At 39.6% G+C, this 27,500-nt stretch overlaps 1 protein-coding gene across 2 annotated transcripts in view; it reads left to right on the forward strand.

Moving 5' to 3' along the window:
* The window catches only part of AKAP6 (A-kinase anchoring protein 6), a 526,643-nt gene that overhangs the window by 104,652 nt on the left and 394,491 nt on the right, over positions 1-27,500 (forward strand). Inside the window, exons 1-2 of one of the 2 annotated variants that reach the window (XM_077940883.1) lie at positions 687-817; positions 5,685-6,042. In XM_077940883.1, coding sequence (XP_077797009.1) covers positions 5,719-6,042 — 324 coding nt within the window. In that variant the 5' untranslated portion in view covers positions 687-817; positions 5,685-5,718. Of the gene's footprint in view, positions 1-686; positions 818-5,684; positions 6,043-27,500 lie in introns of those variants that run through there. The other variant, XM_015143518.3, reaches the window with a different exon arrangement.

The raw sequence follows: 27,500 nt of genomic DNA on the forward strand, positions 1-27,500 counted from the left end.
AAATTCAGTGTCTGTATGAATAGGTTCTGTGAAGAGTGGTTATAAAAATGTAAGAGAAGAAATGAAGGGGGAGAAAAAGGAAAATTATGTGATGCTTAATATAATTTTTTCTACCTCTGTTCTGCAATAAGTGCTATGTAGCAAGCACATCTGTTAATTTGACTAGAATTATGCTTTAATCACTTGCTTATGTTTTAAGGAGTAAGCAGGGCGAGAAAGACTGAGAATAAGAATGTAGGCTTAGGGTTGATTTACATGATGAAAAGACTGCCTCTCAAACTGTACTCATGATAATGCTCTTACATGGAAAGAACAGTTTCTTGCTGAGACAGAGCAGGAATTTATTTGGCTGAAGTTGGCTTTGTCAGCTAGTCATGTTAGCACAGTACTATTAATTTATCCTGCTTTAAGATTGTTGGGGTTTTTGAGAGTATAGTCTTGATTCTTCTGAACCATGATTGTAAGTGCTCTGTCCACCCAAAGACTCTTTTCTATAGTGATCCTTGTTCTGGCAACTGTCTCCTTTTTCTCAGCCCACTCATCACTGCTTGTTTGCAAAAGGTCTGCCTATGACTGCACAATCCTGGAGCTTATACATTAGCTTCCAAATAGGGACTGCATAGCAGCCCTCTCTGCCCAAGAGATTTAGGCCACTAAGGGAGTATGAAGCTGGGACCCTACTGGCACCAGTGTCCTCCAGCATGGTGCAGCCCCGACACTGGCCTTCATATTGTTTGGCCACAAGAAAAGAAACAGCGGGGAGAGGAGGAGCCAGATGATTAATCCTGAAGGGCCATTAGGGACAGAACCATTTACAGTGAGTACAGTCGGCAAGATACCTGGCTTTTCTGTTATTTTATTTAAGAGAAAAAATTGTAAAAGAAAGGAGAGGGAGGTGGGAAGTTTTGATGGCGATGTAGCTGAACTTTTTTGTCTCCTGATTTGGTCGAATGAACTTTTCTAATTTAACTGTGTTTGTTTATTCAAGTCGAATGCCTTCTGCTAGCGTCAGGCTCCAACCCAAAACTTGTGGACACGAGATCACAGAAACAGTTCTTGTTAATAAGCCATCCATGGCATGTTTCTATAGGATTATAGAGTAAGATGGGAAAACCCTTTTATAACTTTTTTTTAAAAAGCCTTAAAATAATTACTGCTTTCAGCTATTGCACTTTAATTATTGCCTCTTCTTTGGATTTGTGTAAAGGAAAGGATTTGATGGATGTTATTTTTAACAGCAGCTGGGATAAAGGTGGTATTATCGCTAATGTTGGAAAGGTGGCCGCAGACAAGCATTTGATGTAGGGGGAGGGAGATGAGAGGTCACTGGGTTCCAAAAAGCTGGCTGATCACTCCCTTCACACCATCTTGGAGCCAGAGTTGCAACTTGGTGGGTGCCTGTGTGCACTTAGTCAAATTTTTTTATTTTCACTATCAGAACTTGTAGTCTAAGCTTTTTAAAAAACGTCTCTGTGACTAGAAAGAAATCTTATTGCAAGATGACTTGTAAAAAAGAATTCAAAACTTATGTTATTTACAAATATAGACTTATGCTCAATTTCCTGCTTTCTGTTTGCATTCAAATGGAGTAATTAGCTTGGTGAGAAAGAAACTTGAATAATCCTGATAAGGGCAAGAAAAATATTCACAAAGACTGTTACTGTAGGTTTCCACAATGGGAAGCATTTTAAAAAAATTATAATTTATCTTTAAAATCAGATGTGATTCTGTTAAAATCAGAAATAGAGTATGACCATCCATATATGCTACATTTAAATGTGAACTACTACTAACAACTGAAAAATGTGGTAATTTCTTTTCATGAAAATGGGCAATTAATCCATTTTATGCTACTACCCAGGCTTGCTGTGCTTAATGATACATATACCATTCTTTTCCTAGTGGCAAAGATATATGTGAGGGAAAGTAAATAGAAGTTGAAATGAAACTTGAGTAAAGCACACTTTGCTTTATTTCTGCAGGTTATAGAAATTCTCTTGTGTATAGTCTGATCAGTTAAATGTGGAAACATAGCATCTAGGTAAAAGTTTTATAGTTACAGGAAAATTTTGCTTTGGCAGCTTGAATGTAAGATTTCTTTGTACTTTACTCACATAGGATGCACATCCTCTCCTCTCCAGCTATGCTTTTGTTTCATATTTTTATTTTATTCTGATTTGTCTTCTACGTATATAACCACATCTGTTTTGTCAGTCTTAAGTGGCAGACTTCTAGAGGGGAGAATCTCCCATGTTTGTTCCTCTGGGAAGAATTAGCAACAAAAAATGTGTAAATGATGACTTAACAAAATGCTTTTTTCATGATAGCAATTTATTCCTTTTCATTAAGTAGGACACATCTATCAATAATACTTGTATGCTTTGATAAAATGGAGACCATCATTTAGTAGCTACACAGCTCTCAGGATAGGCAGGAAACTTCCAAGAGCTTCCAAATCTCTGGATAAATAACCCTAGGCAATCACAGATTCTTAGGGCAAATGGGATCCTACTGGCCATCTAGTTCAATTTTGTCATTTTACAGATGAAGAAACTGAGGCCAAGAAATGTGTGGAGCATTTTACCCCGAATCATATAAAACTGCAGTGTGCTTAGTGCACATAATGGTGTATATGGAAATGTTGCAAGTTGGGGCATAAATTGCACTGAGCTAATTCTTTAGTGTGTTTTTTAGTTTACAGTAGGATGTGTATTCCAAGGAAGGCCCTGCCTTGACTTAGGAGTTTCAGAGAAAACACAGTGACTAAGCACTGTTTTTCAGTTGTGCAGGGCTTTGGGGCAGGGTTTTGTGGGCGAGTGTGTGTGTGTGAGTGTAGCTTAAACAGTTCATTGTATGCTGCCCTGGCTCAGCATTCAGTTTTCTAGTTTCAATGACTCTGGCTTCTTAGAAGAGGAAACCGTTGTGACACCAGTGTCTCCCTTTATAACCAGTTCTATGTTCTTGAACTAGAAACCTTATTAACCTTTATGTATCAGATTCCTTCTCTAGGATTGTGATTCTAAACTTACCCCCAGAGGGCAGTGGCTCAATTAATAATCTTTTCTAAATATTAAAAATTTGGGGCCAGGCACGGTGGCTTAGGAGATCGAGCCCATCCTGGCTAACACGGTGAAACCCTGTCTCTACTAAAAATACAAAAAAGCAGCCGGGCGTGGTGGCGGGTGCCTGTAGTCCCAGCTACTCGGGAGGCTGAGGCAGGAGAATGGCGTGAACCCGGGAGGTGGAGCTCGCAGTGAGCCGAGAGCATGCCACTGCACTCCAGCCTGGCCGACACTCCAGCCTGGGTGACAGAGTGAGACTCTGTCTAAAAAAAAAAAAAAATTGGAGAAGTTGGAATCAGCCTGAGGCTGGAGTATGGTTTATGAAGAAGTGGTATGGTAGCTTACTCTTCCTGGAGTTTTATCCCTCTCAGTGAAATTTTGTTATTTTCTAATTTTTTTTTTTTTTAATAGCTGGGTCTAGTATTCTTATTACTTTTAAAAGAGAATACAAGCATAGTTAAAAATGTGGGGTGTCTGCCTTATATTCATGGGAAAGAAAAAAGTGTGGGGTATGGATTTCTGCCTTTTGCAATCAGGTGGAGGAGGCTATCTAATTGAAGCCTGAAGCCATTCTCTAAGGCAGGTATCAAAGTGGTAAACCTACTTTATGACATATATTTTGCTCTGTGCAAATAACTTTGTTTTAAAAATTTATCTGTAATTCTCTCTGGTTTTTTTTTTTTTTTTTTTTTTTTTGAGACATAGTTTCATTCTTGTTGCCCAGGCTACAGCACAATGGTGCCATCTTGGCTCAGCTCACCGCAACCTCCCCCTCCCGGGTTCAAGCGATTCTTCTGTCTCAGCCTCCTGAGTAGCTGGGATTACAGGCGCCCACCGCTACACCCGGCTAATTTTTGGTATTTTTGGTAGAGATGGGGCTTCACCATGTTGGCCAGGCAGGTCTTGAACTCCTGACCTCAGGTAATCCGCCTGCCTCCGCCTCCCAAAGTGTTAGGATTACAGGCGTGAGCCACCGCGCCTGGCCTTCTCCTCATCATTTAATTCAAAAGTTAGATGCTTAAGAAATTAGAGAAAGGGATTATGCTGCAGTATTGGAAAGATTCTGAAAAAATATGTCATAGCAGTGACTTAGTCTTAAGGCTTTTGTCAACTCAACAAGTCTTTTTTATTTCCACTCCTCATTCCTGTATGGAAAGATACATGTTTCCAGTCAAATTGGAAGCATTTCTAAAGTTTCCCCTCTCTTTTGGTATGTAAAGATAATTTTGCTTCTGTTGTTGAATATTTGTTACTATACAAATATGAACTACTTTTTGACAATCACATTTAATTTCTGATCTTTTGGTGAGTCACCTTTCATCTTTGGGGGAATAACGGTATAAACTAACTTGAATATGTAGAACCAGACAAAAAATTATAAAAGAAAAAGAAATTCATTGCCTTGAGTAGAAAAAGCTGCTCCTGAGACTAAAAATAGTGCTTATTTATTTTAAAATACAAGAGCCTAAAAGTTGTTGTTATACTAGACTGGTTCCAGAAGAGAGATAAATTTAATAGCTGGATAATTAAACTAATTAAATTTATCTTAAAACCCAACCTTACTTTATGATGAATTACACTTACGTTATTTTAACTTATTTGGTTAATATTTTACTGTTTATGTATTTCAGACCAATTTATTACCCTTAAAATTCCAGAAACCTCTAAAAATTCCATATAACCAAATATTAATATAATTTAGATTGAGAGTTAATTAGATCTATTCAGTACAATCCATGATTTATATTTTCTAGGAAAGTAAAGATTTGGGATTGTCACAGGTTATTATTTAGCTAACAAGTCATAGAAAGGAGCAATATCTCCTGAATTCAGCTCAGTGTTTTTTGTAGTTAGAACATCTTCCCACTGTAGCTGTCCCATGTATTGAATATGTTGATTTTATAGTCAAAATGATGTTTGGATACTTTTAGTAAAAAAGCCCAAAATAATCGTGGCTTGAACAAGATAGAAGTTTGGCTTTTTTCTCACATAAAAGAAATACAGGGCAGCACTCAGACCTGGTATGGTAGCTCCTCTGTTATCATATGGGACCCGTGTTTCTACCTCCATGCTCCACCATCCTCCACCTATCATAGTCAAAGGCCTTTCTGGGTCTGGGTTGCCAGCTGCTCTAGCCATCAAGTCCACGTCACAGGCTGGAAGAAGGGGAGGAAAGTAGAAGGGCATAAAGGGAGCCCCTCCTAATTGAGTCAGCTCCCTGTAAGCAGCTCTCCCAGAATTTCAACACAACAATTCCACTCATTGGCCAGAACATGGCCACACCTAGCTGCAAAGGAGATGGGGAATGTAGTTTTAAATTCTGGGCAGGAATATGAACAGCTAAAAACTCGGATTTTGTTACTAAGAAATGAGGGAAAAATAGATGGGGGTGGCGGGGGGTAGTAGGCAATATCACAATGGTTTTATGTTCATATTATTTCCTGGCTCTTGGGGCTACCATGTAGAAAATCAAAACACCTCTTTCTGTTTTTGTTATGAGCTATGGTTTCTTAATTTAGAAATCTGGCTTAATTTAGAAATCCTGTTTCTTCTGTGAAGTATCATTTCTTTATTTGGCAATCTTGACTGACTCTTGCTTTCTTCTTTCCTCTTGCCTTTCAGCTGTTTTGGAAAGAAGTGAGGTTTAGACTTCTCCATGTTAACCATGAGCGTGACACTTTCCCCCCTGAGGTCACAGGACCTGGATCCCATGGCTACTGATGCTTCACCCATGGCCATCAATGTGACCCCCACTGTGGAGCAGGGTGAGGGAGAAGAGGCAATGAAGGACATGGACTCTGACCAGCAGTATGAAAAGCCACCCCCACTACACACAGGGGCTGACTGGAAAATTGTCCTCCACTTACCTGAAATTGAGACCTGGCTCCGGATGACCTCAGAGAGGGTCCGAGACCTAACCTATTCAGTCCAGCAGGATTCGGACAGCAAACATGTGGATGTACATCTAGTTCAACTAAAGGTAAGGCAAGGTCTGTGATCCTCTCAGGATAGAAGTTTTCAAAAGGCTGTGGCACCTAGAGCCTGTGTTCTGTAATTTCCAATGAGGAATTATCCAGGAAGAAAAACACAGTAACAGGTTTCAAACCATTATCTTTATAGGTAAACATGGAAATAATTAATTCTTTTCTGATTTTACTTTATGTGCTGATTATCTAGAATACAACTGGCCTTTGGTGATAGTGCAGAGAAATGGGGAAAGGGAGGGGCATTCTTGTGCAGTGTTATCCAAATAAGTTATAAAGAATGAAAGTATTTAAAATCTCTTACAAAGAGTTTAATAAAAGACTGTCATAGGTAAAATATCAAACTCAGCTGTGATTGTGAGTATGTGTATGTGACTATTATCTTCGGTTGAAGCTGATGCTGCCTTTGTGGCAAACACTGAATTCTGACATGGTGGGGAAGGGCAGTGTTCTCCTTTTATAATGAGTTGTTTCATCCAGGCACAATGCATCATGTAGAACAAAGGTGATTTTATGACAACTCATCTGAAGTTCAGACATTGAAAAAAAAGTCTGTAGCCTCTGAAGCCCTTTAAAAGCCTGACTGTTGGCAATAATGAAATGGAGGTGCTAGTTAAGAGTGCTACTAATAAAATTTTTGGCCTAGGGACTTCAAGATAAGGTGAACCTTGTCCTGCCATAGTCACTCCTCTCTCCCAGGTCCTTGAGGGAAATACACACTCAGGTCAGTGACCTGCAGAGCAAGACGTGTTTATAGCCAGTCAGGGCACTGGCCACAAACCCCATGGTAAATTTCTAGTCAATTGGAAGTGATACTAAGGAAACTTCCTTTACCTAAACTGGTTCATCCTACATAATCTGAAATGAAAAGTCAAGCATTCTTGGATCTTAACACTTAAATGGTTTACAGGATGCAGCCATCAGCCTGAGGGGGAAAGATGGGCACTTAAAATGAAGCATAGAGCCTAGAGGAGAGAAGGTTCAGCCTTCTCAGGCTGGTTCAGCAGATCCTGAGCCCAGCTGCCCCATTAGGGGCAGCTTAACTAAGGGTCCTTTTCTCGTTGGAACTGCCTATCACCTTCTTACCTTGGTCAAAAGGTATTTCACACCCACCTCCATCAGCTCCATCCCTTAGTATGGTCTGTCTCCTCTGCTGAGAAAGGAGCCCCAGGAGGGCATTAAGTCAACACAGTAATTACATAGTAATTACTCAATGAATAACTATTAAGGGGATAAATATAAATTGCCCTATGTTCATTTTATTCTAGGATGTCTATCATGACTTTTTGGGGTACTTGTTTCGTTAGGTTACTTAACCAATAGAGCCTTTCCACATTGAGTTCAGAGTCAAGGAGCTCTGGTTACTGCATGTTGCCTCAGAAAAGGTCTACACAAGTGTTTGGTTGTATTGCTTAATCTGCTTATTTAAGTTTCTCTTTTATTTGTGTAATATTTCTTTATTCCACCAAATAAGCACTGTCATGCATTTTTTCAAAAACATTTTAAATAAATATCACTTTTTCTGATTTCCACGTTGATCCGTAAGAATAAAGGGGAACTTGGGCACAGAGTTTTATATGTGGAAACACAACAAAACAACCTTGTAGAAGCAGCTCTCAACTGAGGCCTTTGGCAAAGCAGATGGGCAGGCCCACACTAGGGATGACCAGCTGTGTTGGGGCATCTTAGCTTGGCTCCCACTACCTTAATAAGTTACCCAATTTATTAATTTACAGTGAAAAATCACCACCTCAAGGCTGGGAATGCCCATGGCTTTAGAGATCATCTAGGCACAGATAAGTGCCTAATTTATATATTCATCTCAATGTTTTCCCAGGAGTCCCAGCTGCCTAACTTAATCTCTACTTGTGCCTTTAGTGGACATCTCAAGCCCATCAAAGAGCCCAATCTTTCTAGTTTCCATAAACATCACTACTCTGCTAAGCCAAAGCATGACTCTCCACCCCACATACATGTCTATCAACAAATCCTGGGACTCCATCTCCAAAATATGCCCTAAAGTTACTCTCTTCTCTCCAACACTACTGCTGGCATCCTAGTCAAGCCACATCACTGCTTGCCTAGGGTACTTTTAGAACTTTCTAACTAATCTTGCTGCTTCTTTTACCTTTAGCCTTGCAGTTTATTCTCCGCCTAGTAGCCAATGGGATCTTTAAAATATGTAAACAAGCATGGTGACTCAAGACTATGATCCTAGCACTTTGGGAGGCGGAGATGGGCAGATTGCTTGAGTCCAGGAGTTTGAGACCAGACTGGGCAGCATGGGAAACCCCATCTCTACTAAAAATACAAAAATTGGTGGGCATGGTGGTGTGTACCTGTAATCCCAGATTCTCTGAAGGCTGAGGTGAGAGAATAACCTGAGCCTGGGAAGTTGAGGCTGCTCATGCTCCACTGCACTACAGCCTGGGTGACAAAGTGAGACTCTGTCTCAAAAAAATAAAATAAAAATAAATATGCAAATGAGGTCATGTCACTTGCTTACTTCCTACTGGACTTACAGTAAAACTAAAGCTTTTTCCTGTGGCTCTGCTCTTGGCTGTTTCTCTGATCCTGGCTCCTGTACTTTTCTCCGTGTTCATAAAGCTCCAGATTCACTGTAAGTTCCAAAGAAGCATTGGGTTTGTTCTTCTCTGACAGCTTTTCCTGTTCCCTCTGCAGAGAAGCTCTCTTTCCCCATTGTTACATGGCAGATTCTGGATCCTCACCACGCTATCAGCCAGAGGCACAGTCATGTTTAACATCTGGGGGTGCAAACCTGGGAGAGGGTTGGGCAGGGATTGGCAGTGAGGAAGTAGGGCTTCAGCTGTGTTTGATGAAGGGCAAGCACAAAAAAAGAATCTACCCATTACCTAACTTGTCTACACACTTCATACTCCCTTTCGCATTGCTGGTTCTAAGTCTTTTCATCATGCTCTTCTCTACCATCGTGTCAATACATGACGTTTTAAAAAGCGTAGTTAGAAAATGCTTTTAGAAAATGCTTGGGGCTGGGTGCGGTGGCTCACGCCTGTAATCCCAGCACTTTGGGAGGCCGAGGCGGGCAGATCACGAGGTCAGGAAATCGAGACCAACCTGGCTAACATGGTGAAACCCCGTCTTTACTAATTAGCCGGGCATGGTGGCGGGCGCCTGTAGTCCCAGCTACTTGGGAGGCTGAGACAGGAGAGTGGTGTGAACCAGGGAGGCAGAGCTTGCAGTGAGCCAAGATTGCTCCACTGCAGTCCAGCCTGGGTGACAGAGCAGGACTCCTTCTCAAAGCAAAACAAAACGAAACAAATGCTTGGGGTAGGCTTTGTCTCTGCTCTTAAATTAAATGTCATTTTTTTTTTTTTCAAATAAGCCATTCCTGATCCCTCTTCTTAAACCACCTACCACCCAGCCATTATCTAGTCCATCACCTAGCTTTATTATTATTATTAGCATTATTTGAGACAGGGTCTCTGTCACCCAGACTGGAGTGCAGTGGCACAATCTGGGCTCACAGCAACCTTTGACTCTCAGGCTCAAGAGATCCTCCTGCCTCAGCCTCCCAGGTAGCTGGGACTACAAGTGCATGCCACCATGCCCAGCTAATGTTTGTATTCTGTGTAGTAGAGATGGGATTTCACCATGTTACCCAAGCTCATCTTGAACTCTTGGGCTCAAGCGATCTTCCAGCCTCTGCCTCCCAAAGTGCTGGGATTACAGGCATGGCCTTTATTATTATTATTTTTTAATGGTTCTTATCACTAGCTGCAGTTACTTATTTATTTGCTTGTTTGTGTTTTCCCTAAGGACCTGAACTGTTGAGTTTTCTATTGTATGTCTGTTGTCTAGGACAGAGCCAGGCACTTAGAGAGGATTCAGTTCACACCTGTGGTTGTATAGGTGAGTCCAAGCCTATGTGGTCAGTGCCTTCTTTCCCCATAGATAGGCTTACACAGAAAGTCACATAAGGAAGGCTGCTCAGTGAGGACTGAATTAGGACAAAGGCATTGGATGAATCAAGGCCCAATATGTTTGGTGCTCTCCCATTAGGAAGGGTCTGTGAGTAGTTCAGAAGTCTGGGGGATCTTGCCTGGGGAGTCTGCCCAGGAAAGTCTGTTCTTCTTCTGTAAATGGTTGTGCCTGGCCCCTCTCACATCCCCCTTTTTGTTGTACTCCTTCTTTGGTGATGATTTTGGTTAATAAGCATAGTCTCAGGTCTTCTAAACCCAGACCCACTCTTTTTCTTTAAAAGTGATTTTATCTTCTGGTCATTGCGTTCGTCCTAAAGTCTATTTCCCAGAGACCACTCTTATCTCCCTTATTTCCAAGTTCTTAGGGGAAATTTTACCTCCAGAATGAACTACAGACAACTGTTATAAAGTTCCCATGGGGAAGTGATTGCTCTTGAGAGTGAATAAAAACAGAGATTAAATATTGGAAACAGTGAAATATACTGAGTATTTTTTTCCATTAGTTTTAAAACTGAAAATGCAACCTACATATTTTGCTTCTTAGCTTCCAGATATTCTTCAGTAAGAAGTATGAGAAACCAGCTGAACCAAATTTAGAATCTCTCCCCCTTCTTTTGATTCAGAAGCTGTGCCGTACAGGAAAACCAGATCAAGAACCTTAAAAGGTTTTGATTTTAACTGAGACCACTGGTTTGGGTGAATGTATTTGGGTGCTAAAAAGGTAAAGTAGGTATCGTATCTCTGCTTCCTGATGAACAGTCGTCTCAGGGAGAATATTATTTGTTTTCCTGGAAACATGATAGCAGGAAAGAGGCAAGGTGTAGACTAGCTAGCATAGGCTGGATAACAGACAGAAGTCTTGAAGTGACTTTCTGAAATCAGCTCCCCGAAAACCCCCATTAGATAGATTCTGTCCTAAGCTACCTCCACATGAGATTTGGGTCTGTATCTTTGATTTTGACGTGACTCTCTCTTTTTTTTTTTTTTTAAATTTATTTATTATTATTATACTTTAAGTTGTAGGGTACATGTGCATAACGTGCAGGTTTGTTACATATGTATACTTGTGCCATGTTGGTGTGCTGCACCCATCAACTCATCATTTACATCAGGTATAACTCCCAATGCAATCCCTCCCCCCTCCCCCCTCCCCATGATAGGCCCCTGTGTGTGATGTTCCCCTTCCTGAGTTCAAGTGATCTCATTGTTCAGTTCCCACCTATGAGTGAGAACATGCGGTGTTTGGTTTTCTGTTCTTGTGATAGTTTGCTAAGAATGATGGTTTCCAGCTGCATCCATGTCCCTACAAAGGATGCAAACTCATCCTTTTTGATGGCTGCATAGTATTCCATGGTGTATATGTGCCACATTTTCTTAATCCAATCTATCACTGATGGACATTTGGGTTGATTCCAAGTCTTTGCTATTGTGAATAGTGCTGCAATAAACATACGTGTGCATGTGTCTTTATAGCAGCATAATTTATAATCCTTTGGGTATATACCCAGTAATGGGATGGCTGGGTCATATGGTACCTCTAGTTCTAGATCCTTGAGGAATTGCCATACTGTTTTCTATAATGGTTGAACTAGTTTACAATCCCACCAACAGTGTAAAAGTGTTCCTATTTCTCCACATCCTCTCCAGCACCTGTTGTTTCCTGACTTTTTAATGATCGCCATTCTAACTGGTGTGAGATGGTATCTCATTGTGGTTTTGATTTGCATTTCTCTGATGGCCAGTGATGATGAGCATTTTTTCATGTGTCTGTTGGCTGTATGAATGTCTTCTTTTGAGAAATGTCTGTTCATATCCTTTGCCCACTTTTTGATGGGGTTGTTTGTTTTTTTCTTGTAAATTTGTTTGAGTTCTTTGTAGGTTCTGGATATTAGCCCTTTGTCAGATGAGTAGATTGCAAAAATTTTCTCCCATTCTGTAGGTTGCCTGTTCACTCTGATGGTAGTTTCTTTTGCTGTGCAGAAGCTCTTTAATTTAATGAGATCCCATTTGTCAATTTTGGCTTTTGCTGCCGTTGCTTTTGGTGTTTTAGACATGAAGTCTTTGCCCATGCCTATGTCCTGAATGGTACTACCTAGGTTTTCCTCTAGGATTTTTATGGTATTAGATCTAACATTTAAGTCTCTAAACCATCTTGAATTAAGTTTCGTATAAGGAGTAAGGAAAGGATCCAGTTTCAGCTTTCTGCTTATGGCTAGCCAGTTTTCCCAGCACCATTTATTAAATAGGGAATCCTTTCCCCATTTCTTGTTTCTCTCAGGTTTGTCAAAGATCAGATGGCTGTAGATGTGTGGTATTATTTCTGAGGACTCTGTTCTGTTCCATTGGTCTATATCTCTGTTTTGGTGCCAGTACCATGCTGTTTTGGTTACTGTAGCCTTGTAGTATAGTTTGAAGTCAGGTAGCGTGATGCCTCCAGCTTTGTTCTTTTGACTTAGGATTGTCTTGGAGATGTGGGCTCTTTTTTGGTTCCATATGGACTTTAAAGCAGTTTTTTCCAGTTCTATGAAGAAACTCATTGGTAGCTTGATGGGGATGGCATTGAATCTATAAATTACCTTGGGCAGTATGGCCATTTTCACGATATTGATTCTTCCTATCCATGAGCATGGTATGTTCTTCCATTTGTTTGTGTCCTCTTTGATTTCACTGAGCAGTGGTTTGTAGTTCTCCTTGAAGAGGTCCTTTACATCCCTTGTAAGTTGGATTCCTAGGTATTTTATTCTCTTTGAAGCAATTGTGAATGGAAGTTCATTCCTGATTTGGCTCTCTGTTTGTCTGTTACTGGTGTATAAGAATGCTTGTGATTTTTGCACATTAATTTTGTATCCTGAGACTTTGCTGAAGTTGCTTATCAGCTTAAGGAGATTTTGGGCTGAGACAATGGGGTTTTCTAAATATACAATCATGTCATTTGCAAACAGGGACAGTTTGACTTCTTCTTTTCCTAACTGAATACCCTTGATTTCTTTCTCTTGCCTGATTGCCCTAGCCAGAACTTCCAACACTATGTTGAATAGGAGTGGTGAGAGAGGGCATCCCTGTCTTGTGCCAGTTTTCAAAGGGAATTTTTCCAGTTTTTGCCCATTCAGTATGATATTGGCTGTCGGTTTGTCATAAATAGCTGTTATTATTTTGAGGTACGTTCCATCAATACCGAATTTCTTGAGCGTTTTTAGCATGAAGGGCTGTTGAATTTTGTCAAAAGCCTTTTCTGCATCTATTGAGATAATCATGTGGTTCTTGTCTTTGGTTCTGTTTATATGCTGGATTATGTTTATTGATTTGCAAATGTTGAACCAGCCTTGCATCCCAGGGATGAAGCCCACTTGATCATGGTGGATAAGCTTTTTGATGTGTTGCTGAATCCGGTTTGCCAGTATTTTATTGAGGATTTTTGCATCGATGTTCATCAGGGATATTGGTCTAAAATTCTCTTTTTTTGTTGTGTCTCTGCCAGGCTTTGGTATCAGGATGATGTTGGCCTCATAAAATGAGTTAGGGAGGATTCCCTCTTTTTCTATTGATTGGAATAGTTTCAGAAGGAATGGTACCAACTCCTCCTTGTACCTCTGGTAGAATTCAGCTGTGAATCCATCTGGTCCTGGACTTTTTTTGGTTGGTAGGCTATTAATTATTTCCTCAATTTCAGAGCCTGCTATTGGTCTATTCAGGGATTCAACTTCTTCCTGGTTTAGTCTTGGAAGAGTGTAAGTGTCCAGGAAATTATCCATTTCTTCTAGATTTTCCAGTTTATTTGCGTAGAGGTGTTTATAGTATTCTCTGATGGTAGTTTGTATTTCTGTGGGGTCGGTGGTGATATCCCCTTTATCATTTTTAATTGCGTCGATTTGATTCTTCTCTCTTTTCTTCTTTATTAGTCTTGCTAGTGGTCTGTCAATTTTGTTGATCTTTTCAAAAAACCAACTCCTGGATTCATTGATTTTTTGGAGAGTTTTTTGTGTCTCTATCTCCTTCAGTTCTGCTCTGATCTTAGTTATTTCTAGCCTTTTGCTAGCTTTCGAATGTGTTTGCTCTTGCTTCTCTAGTTCTTTTAATTGTGATGTTAGAGTGTCAATTTTAGATCTTTCCTGCTTTCTCTTGTGGGCATTTAGTGCTATAAATTTCCCTCTACACACTGCTTTAAATGTGTCCCAGAGATTCTTTTATGTTGTATCTTTGTTCTCATTGGTTTCAAAGAACATCTTTATTTCTGCCTTCATTTCGTTATGTACCCAGTAGTCATTCAGGAGCAGGTTGTTCAGTTTCCATGTAGTTGAGTGGTTTTGATTGAGTTTCTTAGTCCTGAGTTCTAGTTTGATTGCACTCTGGTCTGAGAGACAGTTTGTTATAATTTCTGTTCTTGTACATTTGCTGAGGAGTGCTTTACTTCCAATTACGTGGTCGATTTTGGAGTAAGTACGATGTGGTGCTGAGAAGAATGTATATTCTGTTGATTTGGGGTGGAGAGTTCTATAGATGTCTATTAGGTCTGCTTGCTGCAGAGATGAGTTCAATTCCTGGATATCCTTGTTAACTTTCTGTCTCGTTGATCTGTCTAATGTTGACAGTGGAGTGTTGAAGTCTCCCATTATTATTGTATGGGAGTCTAAGTCTCTTTGTAAGTCTCTAAGGACTTGCTTTATGAATCTGGGTGCTCCTGTATTGGGTGCATATATATTTAGGATAGTTAGCTCTTCCTGTTGAATTGATCCCTTTACCATTATGTAATGGTCTTCTTTGTCTCTTTTGATCTTTGATGGTTTAAAGTCTGTTTTATCAGAGACTAGTATTGCAACCCCCGCTTTTTTTTGTTCTCCATTTGCTTGGTAAATCTTCCTCCATCCCTTTATTTTGAGCCTATTTATGTCTTTGCATGTGAGATGGGTCTCCTGAATACAGCAGATTGATGGGTCTTGACTCTTTATCCAGTTTGCCAGTCTGTGTCTTTTAATTGGAGCATTTAGTCCATTTACATTTAAGGTTAAGATTGTTATGTGTGAACTTGATCCTGCCATTATGATATTAACTGGTTATTTTGCTCGTTAGTTGATGCAGTTTCTTCCTAGCATCGATGGTCTTTACATTTTGGCATGTTTTTGCAATGGCTGGTACCGGTTGTTCCTTTCCATGTTTAGTGCTTCCTTCAGGGTCTCTTGTAAGGCAGGCCTAGTGGTGACAAAATCTCTAAGCATTTGCTTATCTGTAAAGGATTTTATTTCTCCTTCACTTATGAAACTTAGTTTGGCTGGATATGAAATTCTGGGTTGAAAATTCTTTTCTTTAAGAATGTTGAATATTGGCCCCCACTCTCTTCTGGCTTGGAGAGTTTCTGCCGAGAGATCTGCTGTTAGTCTGATGGGCTTCCCTTTGTGGGTAACCCGACCTTTCTCTCTGGCTGCCCTTAAGATTTTTTCCTTCATTTCAACTTTGGTGAATCTGGCAATTATGTGTCTTGGAGTTGCTCTTCTCGAGGAGTATCTTTGTGGCGTTCTCTGTATTTCCTGGATTTGAATGTTGGCCTGCCCTACTAGGTTGGGGAAGTTCTCCTGGATGATATCCTGAAGAGTGTTTTCCAACTTGGTTCCATTTTCCCCCTCACTTTCAGGCACCCCAATCAGACGTAGATTTGGTCTTTTTACATAATCCCATACTTCTTGCAGGCTTTGTTCATTTCTTTTTCTTCTTTTTTCTTTTCGTTTCTCTTCTCGCTTCATTTCATTCATTTGATCCTCAATCGCAGATACTCTTTCTTCCAGTTGATCGAGTCAGTTACTGAAGCTTGTGCATTTGTCACGTATTTCTCGTGTCATGGTTTTCATCTCTTTCATTTCGTTTATGACCTTCTCTGCATTAATTACTCTAGCCATCAATTCTTCCACTTTTTTTTCAAGATTTTTAGTTTCTTTGCACTGGGTACGTAATTCCTCCTTTAGCTCTGAGAAATTTGATGGACTGAAGCCTTCTTCTCTCATCTCGTCAAAGTCATTCTCCGTCCAGCTTTGATCCGTTGCTGGCGATGAGCTGCGCTCCTTTGCCGGGGGAGATGCGCTCTTATTTTTTGAATTTCCAGCTTTTCTGCCCTGCTTTTTCCCCATCGTTGTGGTTTTATCTGCCTCTGGTCTTTGATGATGGTGATGTACTGATGGGGTTTTGGTGTAGGTGTCCTTCCTGTTTGATAGTTTTCCTTCTAACAGTCAGGACCCTCAGCTGTAGGTCTGTTGGAGATTGCTTGAGGTCCACTCCAGACCCTGTTTGCCTGGGTATCAGCAGCAGAGGCTCAGTTGAAAATGCAGAAATCACCGGTCTTCTGTGTCGCTCGCGCTGGGAGTTGGAGACTGGAGCTGTTCCTATTCGGCCATCTTGCTCCGCCCTCGACGTGACTCTCAAAGTTAGAGTAGTCAACAGAGACTCTGTTTACAAGATGTTCTGACTGGACTGTACCCAGACTGTGATGCCTCTGACATCTGAAGTTAATGCACATACCCAGTGATCACATGGGGTCTGGAGGGCCTACTGGGAAAAAGGATTGAATCCTTTCCACAGCTGGGATTTAGGACATCAGATGGACCTGATGGACTGAAGATGATGGAAGTCCAAGGATGATGGGGCTCCTGGGAGAGGATTCTCTGTTACTATGGGACAAGAAGTCTGCCCCAGTGTGGGGGGAGGAAAAGGGATGGTGAATTGTGGTACAGTATGTTCCCAGCCCTGGAACCTGGGCTGGCACCAGGGCAGTGTGGATAACTAATGAGGGGAAAGGGCTATGGTTGTGACTTGGAGGACCTCCCCAGTGGCTGAAGCCAACTTTCCCCTTGTTCAGCAGGTGCAAAAGGGAAAGATTATTCTCTTTCTCCTACTGCTGGAGCATAACTAGTAAGCGTTGCCTCAGATGGCAGTGGTGCCACCAAGGTGACAACTGTGGAGTCTAGGGTCCATAGTTGTGATAGTGAGCAACAGCCAGGGTTGATTCATGGGCATATCTAAAACATGCCCTTGGATTCTCATAAATTTTTGATAAGGAGAATGAACTCTGAGTGGAACTTATCTTCTGACATTAAAAGTTACTGGCTTGTTGGATTCTGATCTTAATGTTAACTTGACTGTGTGTTAAAGCCTGAAGCATTCAATTCACACCATCTTTGAGTGGTTTCCAGTACATCTTAAATATTATAAGCCCTGGTTTAACATTGAAGACAAAGTATCTTTATTTTCTAGAAAGAGTAGTTATTTTCATTTTCGCCCTTTAGATCACTATTTTTCAACAAATAGATCTTAACCCATTTAGCAGGTTGTGAAATTAATTTAGTGAATTAAAGAGCTAAATAATGAATTAGAAAAGGATTTCATGAATAATGATAAGTGCTATGTTGTAAAACTTGGTTTAATTAAAACCAAGTTCTTGGTCATGGTGTAAAAATGTATTTTTTGAGTCAAGGCCAGAACAGTTTGATAGTGACTGCTTTAGGCCATTCCCAACTTTCCTCAAGATATTTGATATATACTTTAATTTTGGAACATATTATGCAAGGAAATGTAATCTGGTGCTGTTTGTGTAACATTATTGTTTTAATTCTTATATGGGATTAAAATTTACATGAAATACCCATTAAATTGGCAACCCCAAAAGCATATCCCAAATCTCTGAAAATTGGAAGATGAGGTTGATGTATTTGTTGATGGGTATGAGGATGTTAACATTTATTATTTTCCCAAAGCCCAGATTTGTGACTGTAATCCTTTTTATGGTTGATGGGTGCTATGATCTCAAAATTCATATGTTGAAATGTAATTGCCAGTGTGATAGGATTAAGAGGTGGGGTCTTTAGGAGCTGATTAAATAATAAGGGCTCTACCCTCATGAATGAAATTAGTGACCTCATAAAGAAAGGTTCCAGGGAGCTAAGGCAGCAACCAGGTGCCATATTGGAAGTAGAGAGTAAGCCCTCACCAGACACAGAATCTGCTGGAGCCTTGATCCTAGACTTTCCAGCCTCCAGAACTATGAGAAATAAATTTCTAGTGTTTATAAATTACCCAGTCTAAGGTGTTTTGTTATAGTAGTCTGAATAACTGACTATGTTTTCCTTAGGGTGTCTTCTTTGAGAAGCTGGATACTAGTAGTCAAGTGTATAGAGAGTGTGGTTTCATTATGTTGCTTATTAGTGGAAATGCTTTTTCTACAATTAGTGCTAAGTTGTGTAAGAATATTTGGTATCACCAACTAAGAAAAATGGTTGAAATAAAAAGGATGTCTGATGTTTGAATGGCTAATTTTAGATATTTAGAAGACCCAATTATGTGGGAAAAAAAATCTATCTCAATTAATTGTTGAGTAATTATCTCTCTCTTTTCCCCATCCAATGCTGGAAAACAGACTAAGTGCTAAATAAATCCTTTTTTGATTGTTGAATGATTAATGTATTTTCATCATGATTTGGAGAGATGATATAAGCCTCAGACCTACCACCTGTTTTGGACTACTTATGAACACTCTTGGTTAAGATATAGAAAAATTAATATTGGTGGTTCCTGGCACATAATTGTGGAAGATCTTTGGCTATACATGAATCTTAGCCATATGCACTAATGTATTTAGAGCTCAGAATGGGGTCATTATTTGTTGAGGTGGCTCAATCAATCTAACAGATTGTACAGCTGTGTAATTTTTCATTAGCAAAAGTAGCATGGAAACTGAAGATTATCACAGATTTTGCAATTTGAAAGAAATAGTGAAAACAGTTTAGAGAAAAGTAATACATTTCAGAAAAGGATTTTGAAAAAAATCTAAAGAAACTGGCATTACTTTGATTAGAGAAGTGTTATTGGGGCTTGTTACTTAAAGATGTTGGTTTAATAACATCACCATGAGCTCTCACTGAACAAATAGCCATCTGTTTTTGTGGTCTCACAGGATTAGATATTTTTAGGGGCATCTACCAGAGAGAGTATATGAGTTAACTCTTTCCTTGCCTTGAGAGTTTTCACTTCAATTGAATTCATAGAGTATCTAATGTACACTAGGAGTTTTATTTATAGTATCTTATTTAATCCTCACAATAACCCTCTGTTAGAAATGAGGAGACTGAGTCTCAAAAGGTTAAGTGATCAACTTGGGAGTCAAATCATGTATTATGAGCCTTAAGTCTAATATTCTTTCTATTTTGGTGCACTGGCTTCATACCCTTCTATGGATGTGAGAAATTTGAGTGGCTATAAAGTATAATAGTTCTGGCTAGGTACAGAGGCATATGCCTGTAGTACCAGCTACTGGGGAGGCTGAGGCAGGAGGATTGCTTGAGTCCAGGGGTCCTGGGCAGTAGTGCTCTATGCCAATCGGATGTCCACACCAAGTTCGGCATCAATATGGTGACCTCCTGGAAGCAGAAGACCATCTGGTTGCTAAGAAGGGGTGAGCTGAACCAGGCTGGAAATGGAACAGGTCAAAACTCCCATGCTGATCAGTAGTGGGATCATGCCTGTGAATAGCCACTGCACTCCAGCATGAGCAACATAGCAAGATCCCATTTCAAAAAAAAAAAAAAAAATTCTGGTTTTCTTACATTAGACAGTTAAAAGGAACGAATGTGAGGGTGGGGGGCTTATTTTATTAAGAAGATCCAACCTATGTGTATTTTAATTCATCATAAGTAGGAATGTGAGCAATTTGAAATGGGGACATAGATGAAGTCCTGGGGTCCCTCTGAGTAGGGGTGTCATAGCTACCTTGAATAAGGTACCTATGTTAGTACCTTGCCCACTCTGCTGTCTTCAAAATTTTACATCTCAAAATAGGGGAAATGTTATACAATTAAAGTGAAAAGGAAGTAAGGCATGAATGACTAGTATCCTAACATGGAGGTGGGTGGAACAAGAAATGAACATCTTAAATGAAAAATGTTAACAAATCAATTGATTTCAAGCTGTGGCATTTGTAGAGACCATGGTTCTTACCCTTGGCTGCACAGTAGAGTCTCCTGGGAAACTTTAAAAAACCCACTGTCTGGCTGGGCACGGTGGCTCACACCTGTAATCCCAGCACTTGGGGAGGCCAAGGCAGGTGGATCATAAGGTCAGGAGTTCAAGACCAGCCTGGCCAAGATGGTGAAACCCCGTCTCTACTAAAAATACAAAAATTTGCTGGGCATGGTGGCGGGTGCCTTTAATCCCAGCTACTCAGGAGGCTGAGGCAGAGAATTGCTTGAACCTTGGAGGTGGAGGTTGCAGTGAGCCGAGATCGCACCACTGCACTCCAGCCTGGGCGACAGAGTCAGAATCCGTCTCAACAACAACAACAACAAAACCATTGCCCAGGCCATGTTCCAGAGCAGTCATGTCAGAATCTGGGTTTGGACCCAAGCATCTGTCTTTTGAAGACTCCCCAGGTGATTCCATTGCATAGCCAAAGCTGACAGCACCTGGAAGGAGATGCTTCAGAGCAGAGGGTTTTTGGATACATCTTGCTTGCTCCGTTTATTCTCCCATCCTTCCAAACAGATAGCCAAGGATTTAAATACACTTTTTTTTTTCATCAGGAGCAAGGGCTTCTACATGATTTGTTTGAACTTCTTCAGTTTTTCAAGTAACTTCATAAAGTCAGTATATGCAAAGGGAAGGAAGGAAATAAGTACATGCCAGACACTTACCTATATGCTTTAAATGTACTATCTTATGTTATTATCTTAACTTTTCAAATACAAAAGAAAAACCCAATCCAGATAAGGCAAATATTTCTCTCTCATTTGATTTTCACAACTCCTCATTGAACTAGAAATCATCTTACAGAGCAGTCCAGGCACAGGGCTGCCCATCTATGGTTTTGCAGGTTACATGTGAATGGCACCTGTTGAAGTTGTGCAGTGTACCACCTGCAGGGCCTTATGTGGCTATTTTATATAGTCATGGGAGATACAAACATCTTTGTAGGCAAAGGTGTTTTGGATATGAAAGACAGAATGGTTCTTTTCTTGTCTGGATCCAAGGCATGATGGGAGGTATATACATATGATTGAGCCTGGTGGAAACACATTATGAAGGACCACAAAAACTTAAAATGGCTCAGAGAAGTCTGGACTTGATTACGGTAGTCATAAGGACACCCACAAACAAAGTAATAATGTGGTAAAATAAAACCATGTCTTAGGATGATTTTGCAAGTGTGTTCAGGTTAGTCTGGAAAGGGGAGAGATGTGAGACAGTTATGAGGCTGTTGAGTAAGTGATGCAGAGTAGCTGGGCTTGGGTGGTGGAAGTGGGAGGCAAGAAAAAGTTCATCAGACCAGACACCAAGCAGAGGAGTTAGAGGCAATTGGTTTTCTCAGTTTAATTTGCCCTCATCAGGCTCAAGCTGAATTTATATGTCTCTTGTCAGTTGGTATTAGGGCTGAGGGTTGTTTTTTCTTTGTATAAATGTGAATAGAATAAAAAGGAACAGAATAGAAATCTCTTCTCTGTCCACTTTAACAATGTGGCTGTTATCAGTGGGCTTTTTGGTGTAAGCTGCTTCTATTGTTCTGTGATACTTTAATGTACCAATTTTCTTCATTATTTGAATAAGGAAGATTTGCCAAATATATCATTAAATTGAAAAGGAATATGTGAAATTCAGTATGAGAAGTGATCTGCTGTTCTCTCAAGAAAGAGGGAATGATTATAAGGTCTACTGGAGAATGAGTTCAAAAGTCTGACAAACTGGCCTTTGACAAATTATGAAGAAGGTCTTCTGTGCTTCTTGCATATTTTCTTCTTTCCAAAAATGTAATTTCTATTAAAAGCTTCTATAAAGTAATTCAAGCAATAGTGTTAACAATGGCTGCATCTTCAACATTTACCTCTGCAAAGGGAAAATGGAATCCATTTCTGTAATAGTGAGTCAGGCATGATGAGGAGAGAGATTGTCACTAAGGGTGATTCTTGAGTCCTTCAAATAATACCACATAGGAGACTACCTCTTATGTATGTGTCTATGCTCCTATCTTGGAAGTAACTAGGAATAAAATGTGTTTCATAAAACATTTAAGTATAGCATTTACTTCTGTTAACTTCTATCTGTCCTCCCACAGTCCAAATTCTTGGGCATGGCCTCTAAGTTCCTTGAAAATCTAGACCAGCTTGCCTGTTGTTCCCTCTCTTGACATTTTCCTTCCTGCACCTCTAACAAGCCATGCTCATTCATAAATCCATACCTTGGAATATGGTTTCTTCTCTCTCTGGGAAATTACCTCATTCTTTACCCCAAACTTCTCTGCCTGGAAAAATTGCTGTACTTACTCTGAATCATAGCTAAAATGTCATCTGCTTGGTTAAACCATCTTGCCAGCCAAGCTGGTTAATCCTTCTGTAGGTTTTCTGGTTCTTTTCTCTTTTTTTGAGATGGAGTCTCACTCTGTTGCCCAGGCTAGAGTGCAATGATGCAATCTTGGCTCACTGCAACCTCTGCCTCCCTGGTTCTAGCGATTCTCCTGCCTCAGCCTCCTGAGTAGCTGGGACTACAGGCATGTGATACCATGCCCAGCTAATTTTTTTGTATTTTTAGTAGAGACGGGGCTTTGCCATGTTGGCCAGGCTGGTCTTGAACCCCTGACCTCAAGTGATCTACCCGCTTTGGCCTACCAAAATGCTAGGATTACAGGTGTGAGCCACTGTGCCCTGCCAGTTCTCCCCTTATTTTCATATGGGTGTCTATCATAACATAATCATGGACACGGCATTCAATTTGAGATATTACTACTCCAGCTATTTTTTTTTCTATTCCTATATTCATTCATATTTCTATTTCTATATTCATATCTGTGTTGATACATTTGTATGACTTTGAAATCCAGAGACAATGAGCATAAAACTTGTTCCCTTTATTTTGTTGATTAGATACATACAAACTAATAGACTTGTAAATAATTGGCAGATCTTCCTTAGGGAAAGCTAGTTCCCATACCTGTACTGGAAATCTGAGGGTGTGAATCAGATTCCTAGATGTGCTGGACATTTTGTATTTAGGGATGATTTGAGGGAGAAAGCCTCACCTCAAAAGTTCTATTTGCAATTTTATATATAATGCATTGAAGAATATTTAAAGGTAAATTATGTTGGTTGATAACTTGATGTCATTACTATAAGAGATTCAGAGATGGTGTATTTTAGCTTATTTGAATTTTCTGTGCAATATTTTGCATAGACAAATATAGGATTTGTATAAGTGGGTACACAGTTACCTCATTATCATGGCAAAAACTATTTGTTAAATACCATATGTACTTGATGTGCTCAATTCTATATAAATGTGTTAATTCTGGTAGTTATCCCACAATCTGTTGGATTATGCTCTTTTATAATGAGTAACGAGCTAGGTAAATAAAAATGAATCTAAACTTTGTGTGGATTAATACAGAAGATATTATTTTGTATATGTAGGATACAAGGTTTCCTTTTCATTTTTCTCCTTTCTGCTTCTTGTGATCTACATGTATCTCTTCTTAGTAGTTATAAACCTGAGATTAAACCTGAGATATCTGTATTTCAAAAACTATTTATTTTTACTGTCATAGATTAAGTTATAGACTTTAAGAATAGATTGTTAGAAAATGGTAAGTTTTCTTAGAGCTAGTAGACATCTTTTTTTTTTTTTTAATTTTCAAGATTGTTGGGCTTAGCATTTCCTATAGATCTACAAGCAACTGTTTTTTTTGTTTGTTTTTTTTTTTTTTTTGTCTGCCACAGGATCAGAAGTATAAATATTTTACAACTGTTTAATGTGGTTATTTTAAAATTCAGTACACCTTTAAAAATGCAATTCCATGAATGTGTTACAGGTTTCCAGAACAAGTTTACTGACGCTTAAACCACAAGGCTTTATAAAGACAATGTATTTATTTGATAGAATTTTATGGTTTCTACTTTTATTTTAAAAAGCAAATGTGGTATTTTTTTACTCATCACACTTAAATTATTTGTTTGTGGTCATAGATTTGTTAGCCAAAGATAGCAAAAAAAAAAAAAATCTTATTCTGAAATGAAACTATTTAAGATGATTATGTTTCTCTCTCCCCATGTTATGACCCCAGCTAGACATCACAGCATGAACTCCACCTTTACAACTATTCTCAGCCCTATTTGACTTAAAACCAGTGATTCAAGGCCTAGCAAACAACTCATCTCTCTACTAAAAAGCTTCATGCACACTCAGCCTGCACTGCTCTGAGAGCACCTTGTCTCTTGATACATAATTTAGCACCAGTGTTTACTACCTTGCATTCTTATTTGCTTTTTTCATATGTTGTTTTCTAGTTTCCTCAAACAAAACTAAGAGCTTTTTAAGGGCAGTTTCTCCTACTTTTTTGTATAAAATTGTAAATTCTATTTTGGTCAACTAATTGAATCCTCATGTTATGATTTTAAATTTTCCTTCTGCTCTTTCTAAGTGGCACTGGGTGTACTAAAAAAACTATAACCTCCCAAGGACATTTCATTCGCAAGTATTCACTAGTATTTAAAAATTAGCGTAATTGTTCATAGAAGCTTTGGGGTTAGGACTTGGCCAAAAAAGCAGAATTTACCTGGAATTAACCCAGAGAAAAATTTGACATTTAAAAAAAATAAGAATGAGATGTTGAGTAACCTTAATTAAGTTTCTTCAAAGACAGCAGACTCCAGTTAATATAACCTAAAATTTGGGTCAAGTTAAAGTTTGAAACCCTTTGAAAGTCTTTTATTAATTCAACTCTTCAAAATTATCAGTGTATCGCATAATCATGTTTAAGAGAAAGTAGAATTATGCATCTCCCTCCATCTTGGACTAGTTGGCAACTTAATAATTCATTGACATCCATTTTCTGTCCAAGTGAGAGGATGTGCTCACTCATGGCATTCTATCTAACAGTTCCTACAGTGAGAGTCTTGGTTTCAAAGGTTAAAACAAGTATACTGACATATTTAAATCAGTTACAAATCTACCCATGCACACTGCTTTTTCTGTAGTAAGCACAGCAAATGGGAAGAACTAGAAATGAAATGCACTGAACATTTTGATTAATGATGCCCAGGACCAAAGGTCCTTTTTCGGGGAAGGAAAAGGATGTATAAATGAGGCAAAGTTGAGTGATTTTCATTTGTAGTTGAATAACAGTACCTCAGTGGCAGCTTCTCTTCGTTCTCAATTGCCTGGACTAGAACCAAAATCTGGCATCCTCCTCTTATTACTAACTTTATAATGTGGCAATGCCTCCCTTTTCTGGGTCTCAGCTTCTTCACTGTAAATGGAGGGAACTACAGAGTACCTTCTAACCCTACCATTTCGTGACAATAACCAAGTACATCCTAAGCAAACTGTAAATTTTGCCAAGTTTGTGGCCTTGATCCCCAATCTACTTTTTCTGCGTCTGGGTGAAGACCCTTTCTTCCTCTTAAAGTTTCTCAAGTCCTTTACTCTTCCAGTAATAATATGAGTGAGCTACCAATCCTTTATGCTTTGTTTTCCTCAAAGCACATGTATTATCTCAGTTAATCTTTAATACCTGGCCCTCTAGTGTGGGACCCGAGGTACAGAGAGGGTAATTTACTTGCCTAAAATCACACCACTACAAAGTGGTAGAGCTGGGAATAAAAACTAGGTCTTCCTAATCCTAAAGTCTGTGTTAAGCTTTTTAGATTGGTAATTTTTTGAGAATATGATGTAAACCATAAACTATCTATAAATGTTGCACACACGTGCCAGTAATATTTTGCATACTATATCAAGAGATCCTTTGAAACCCATTCATGGGGGACTCCAAGTTAATACCTGTAGTATACTGTATCATAGTGCTTTTTCAGTTTACTTTTTTCCTGATTTCAAAATGGAAAGATTCTGAGAGAGAAAGGGAGATATTAGCGTTGCATACTTGATTCTAGAATCTTGATTCTACAAGGGAGATATTATTCTAAAGGGAGATATTAGCAATGCATACTTGATTCTACAATCTTGATTCTACAATGTTTAGCAAAAGACAGATACCTGGATTCTTGTTTACATTAGGTTTCCTCACATACATGAGCATCAGGAACTTTGGGGAAGCTCTCACTCCCAGGTAGAAGATGAGATTGCAGGAAAGATCATCACCTTGACAAATTAACTCTCCAGTCTGCTCTTTTAATATCTGAATTTCCTTTACCCTCTACAAAGGCTTTCTATAATTAGAAGTTAGGCATTAAAAATCAATGTCATTGGGAGAAGTAATGCATTCACTTCCATTTACATCAAGAATAAATACCAGGCTGGTGCAGTGACTCATGCCTGTAATTCCAGCACTTTGGGAGGCCGAGGTGGATGTATCACTTGAGATCAGGAGTTTGAGACTAGCCTTGCCAACATGGTAAAACCCCGTCTCTACTAAAAATACAAAACAAACAAACAAACAAACAAAAAATTAGGCAGGCATGGTGGTGCACGCCTGTAGTCCCAGCCACTCAGGAGGCCGAGGCAGGAGAATTGCTTGAACCCGGGAGGCAGAGGTTGCAGTGAGCCAAGATAGTGCCACTGTACTCCAGACTGGGCATCAGAGCTAGACTCCATCTTAGAAAAGATTTTCTGTTGGAGAAGACAGCTCTGGTCCCATAAAGAGGGAAGGGAAAGGCTTCAGAAAGAGGCCCTGCTAATCAACTGCCAGTTTTTACCTTGAGTCACATGGCCTGAGGACTGATAATCTAGTTTAAGTAGAACAAACTAGATTCCAAGCAAGTAGGTAGTAACGGCTAAAATAGTTGAAGGTATTCTTGAAACTAGATTGGGGCTGTCTTCCCAAATTTATAAGGTATATTGAGATGTCCTGGCCCCTTTTCTTGATAGTGGTTAATTTAGTTCAAACTGCGTCAGAGATTTCAGAAGCACACTGAGAGCAATAAAAGCTTGATGCCTCTTTAGTATCGGCCAGCTTTTAATGGCTGGAATGGGAGTTCTTCAAATTAGTGATAGTCAGTTGTCATGCCTACCCTCATGCCTCCTTCTTGCCTGCTGGCTGGTTCCAGGAGAGGCAGAGTGGAAAGCCCCCAGGATTTGGAGATGGCAGGCCTAGTTCTGCTCCTGATTCTGCTACTTACTAGAAGTTGGACACCAGGCAACTCAGTAATTTCTATGAGCCTTAATTTCCTTAGCTGTAAACACTCACCTCTGAAGGTTGTTGTAAAAATCAAGATCATTCTTTAGAAGAATTTTGAAATTTCTCTGATGCTACATGACATGTTAGTAGTTGTGATTATGATTCTATCCCAATCTAAATACTGCTTGCTGATTTTGTGACTCTGGTAGGGTGAGCTGGGGTGTGTGTGTGTGTGTGTGTGTGTGTGTGTGTGTGTGTGTGTGAGAGAGAGAGAGAGAGAGATTGATTTGTGGCAACTTATATATACTGCCAATCAAAATACATTCCTCTATAATTTGGTTTTGGTCATTAAAACACAGTGAAATATAGGAAATATAGCCTCAATTAACAAGGCCTGCAAGGGGCA

This window comes from Macaca mulatta, chromosome 7, assembly GCF_049350105.2.
Source record: "Macaca mulatta isolate MMU2019108-1 chromosome 7, T2T-MMU8v2.0, whole genome shotgun sequence".
In the NCBI taxonomy this organism is placed as follows: domain Eukaryota; kingdom Metazoa; phylum Chordata; class Mammalia; order Primates; family Cercopithecidae; genus Macaca; species Macaca mulatta.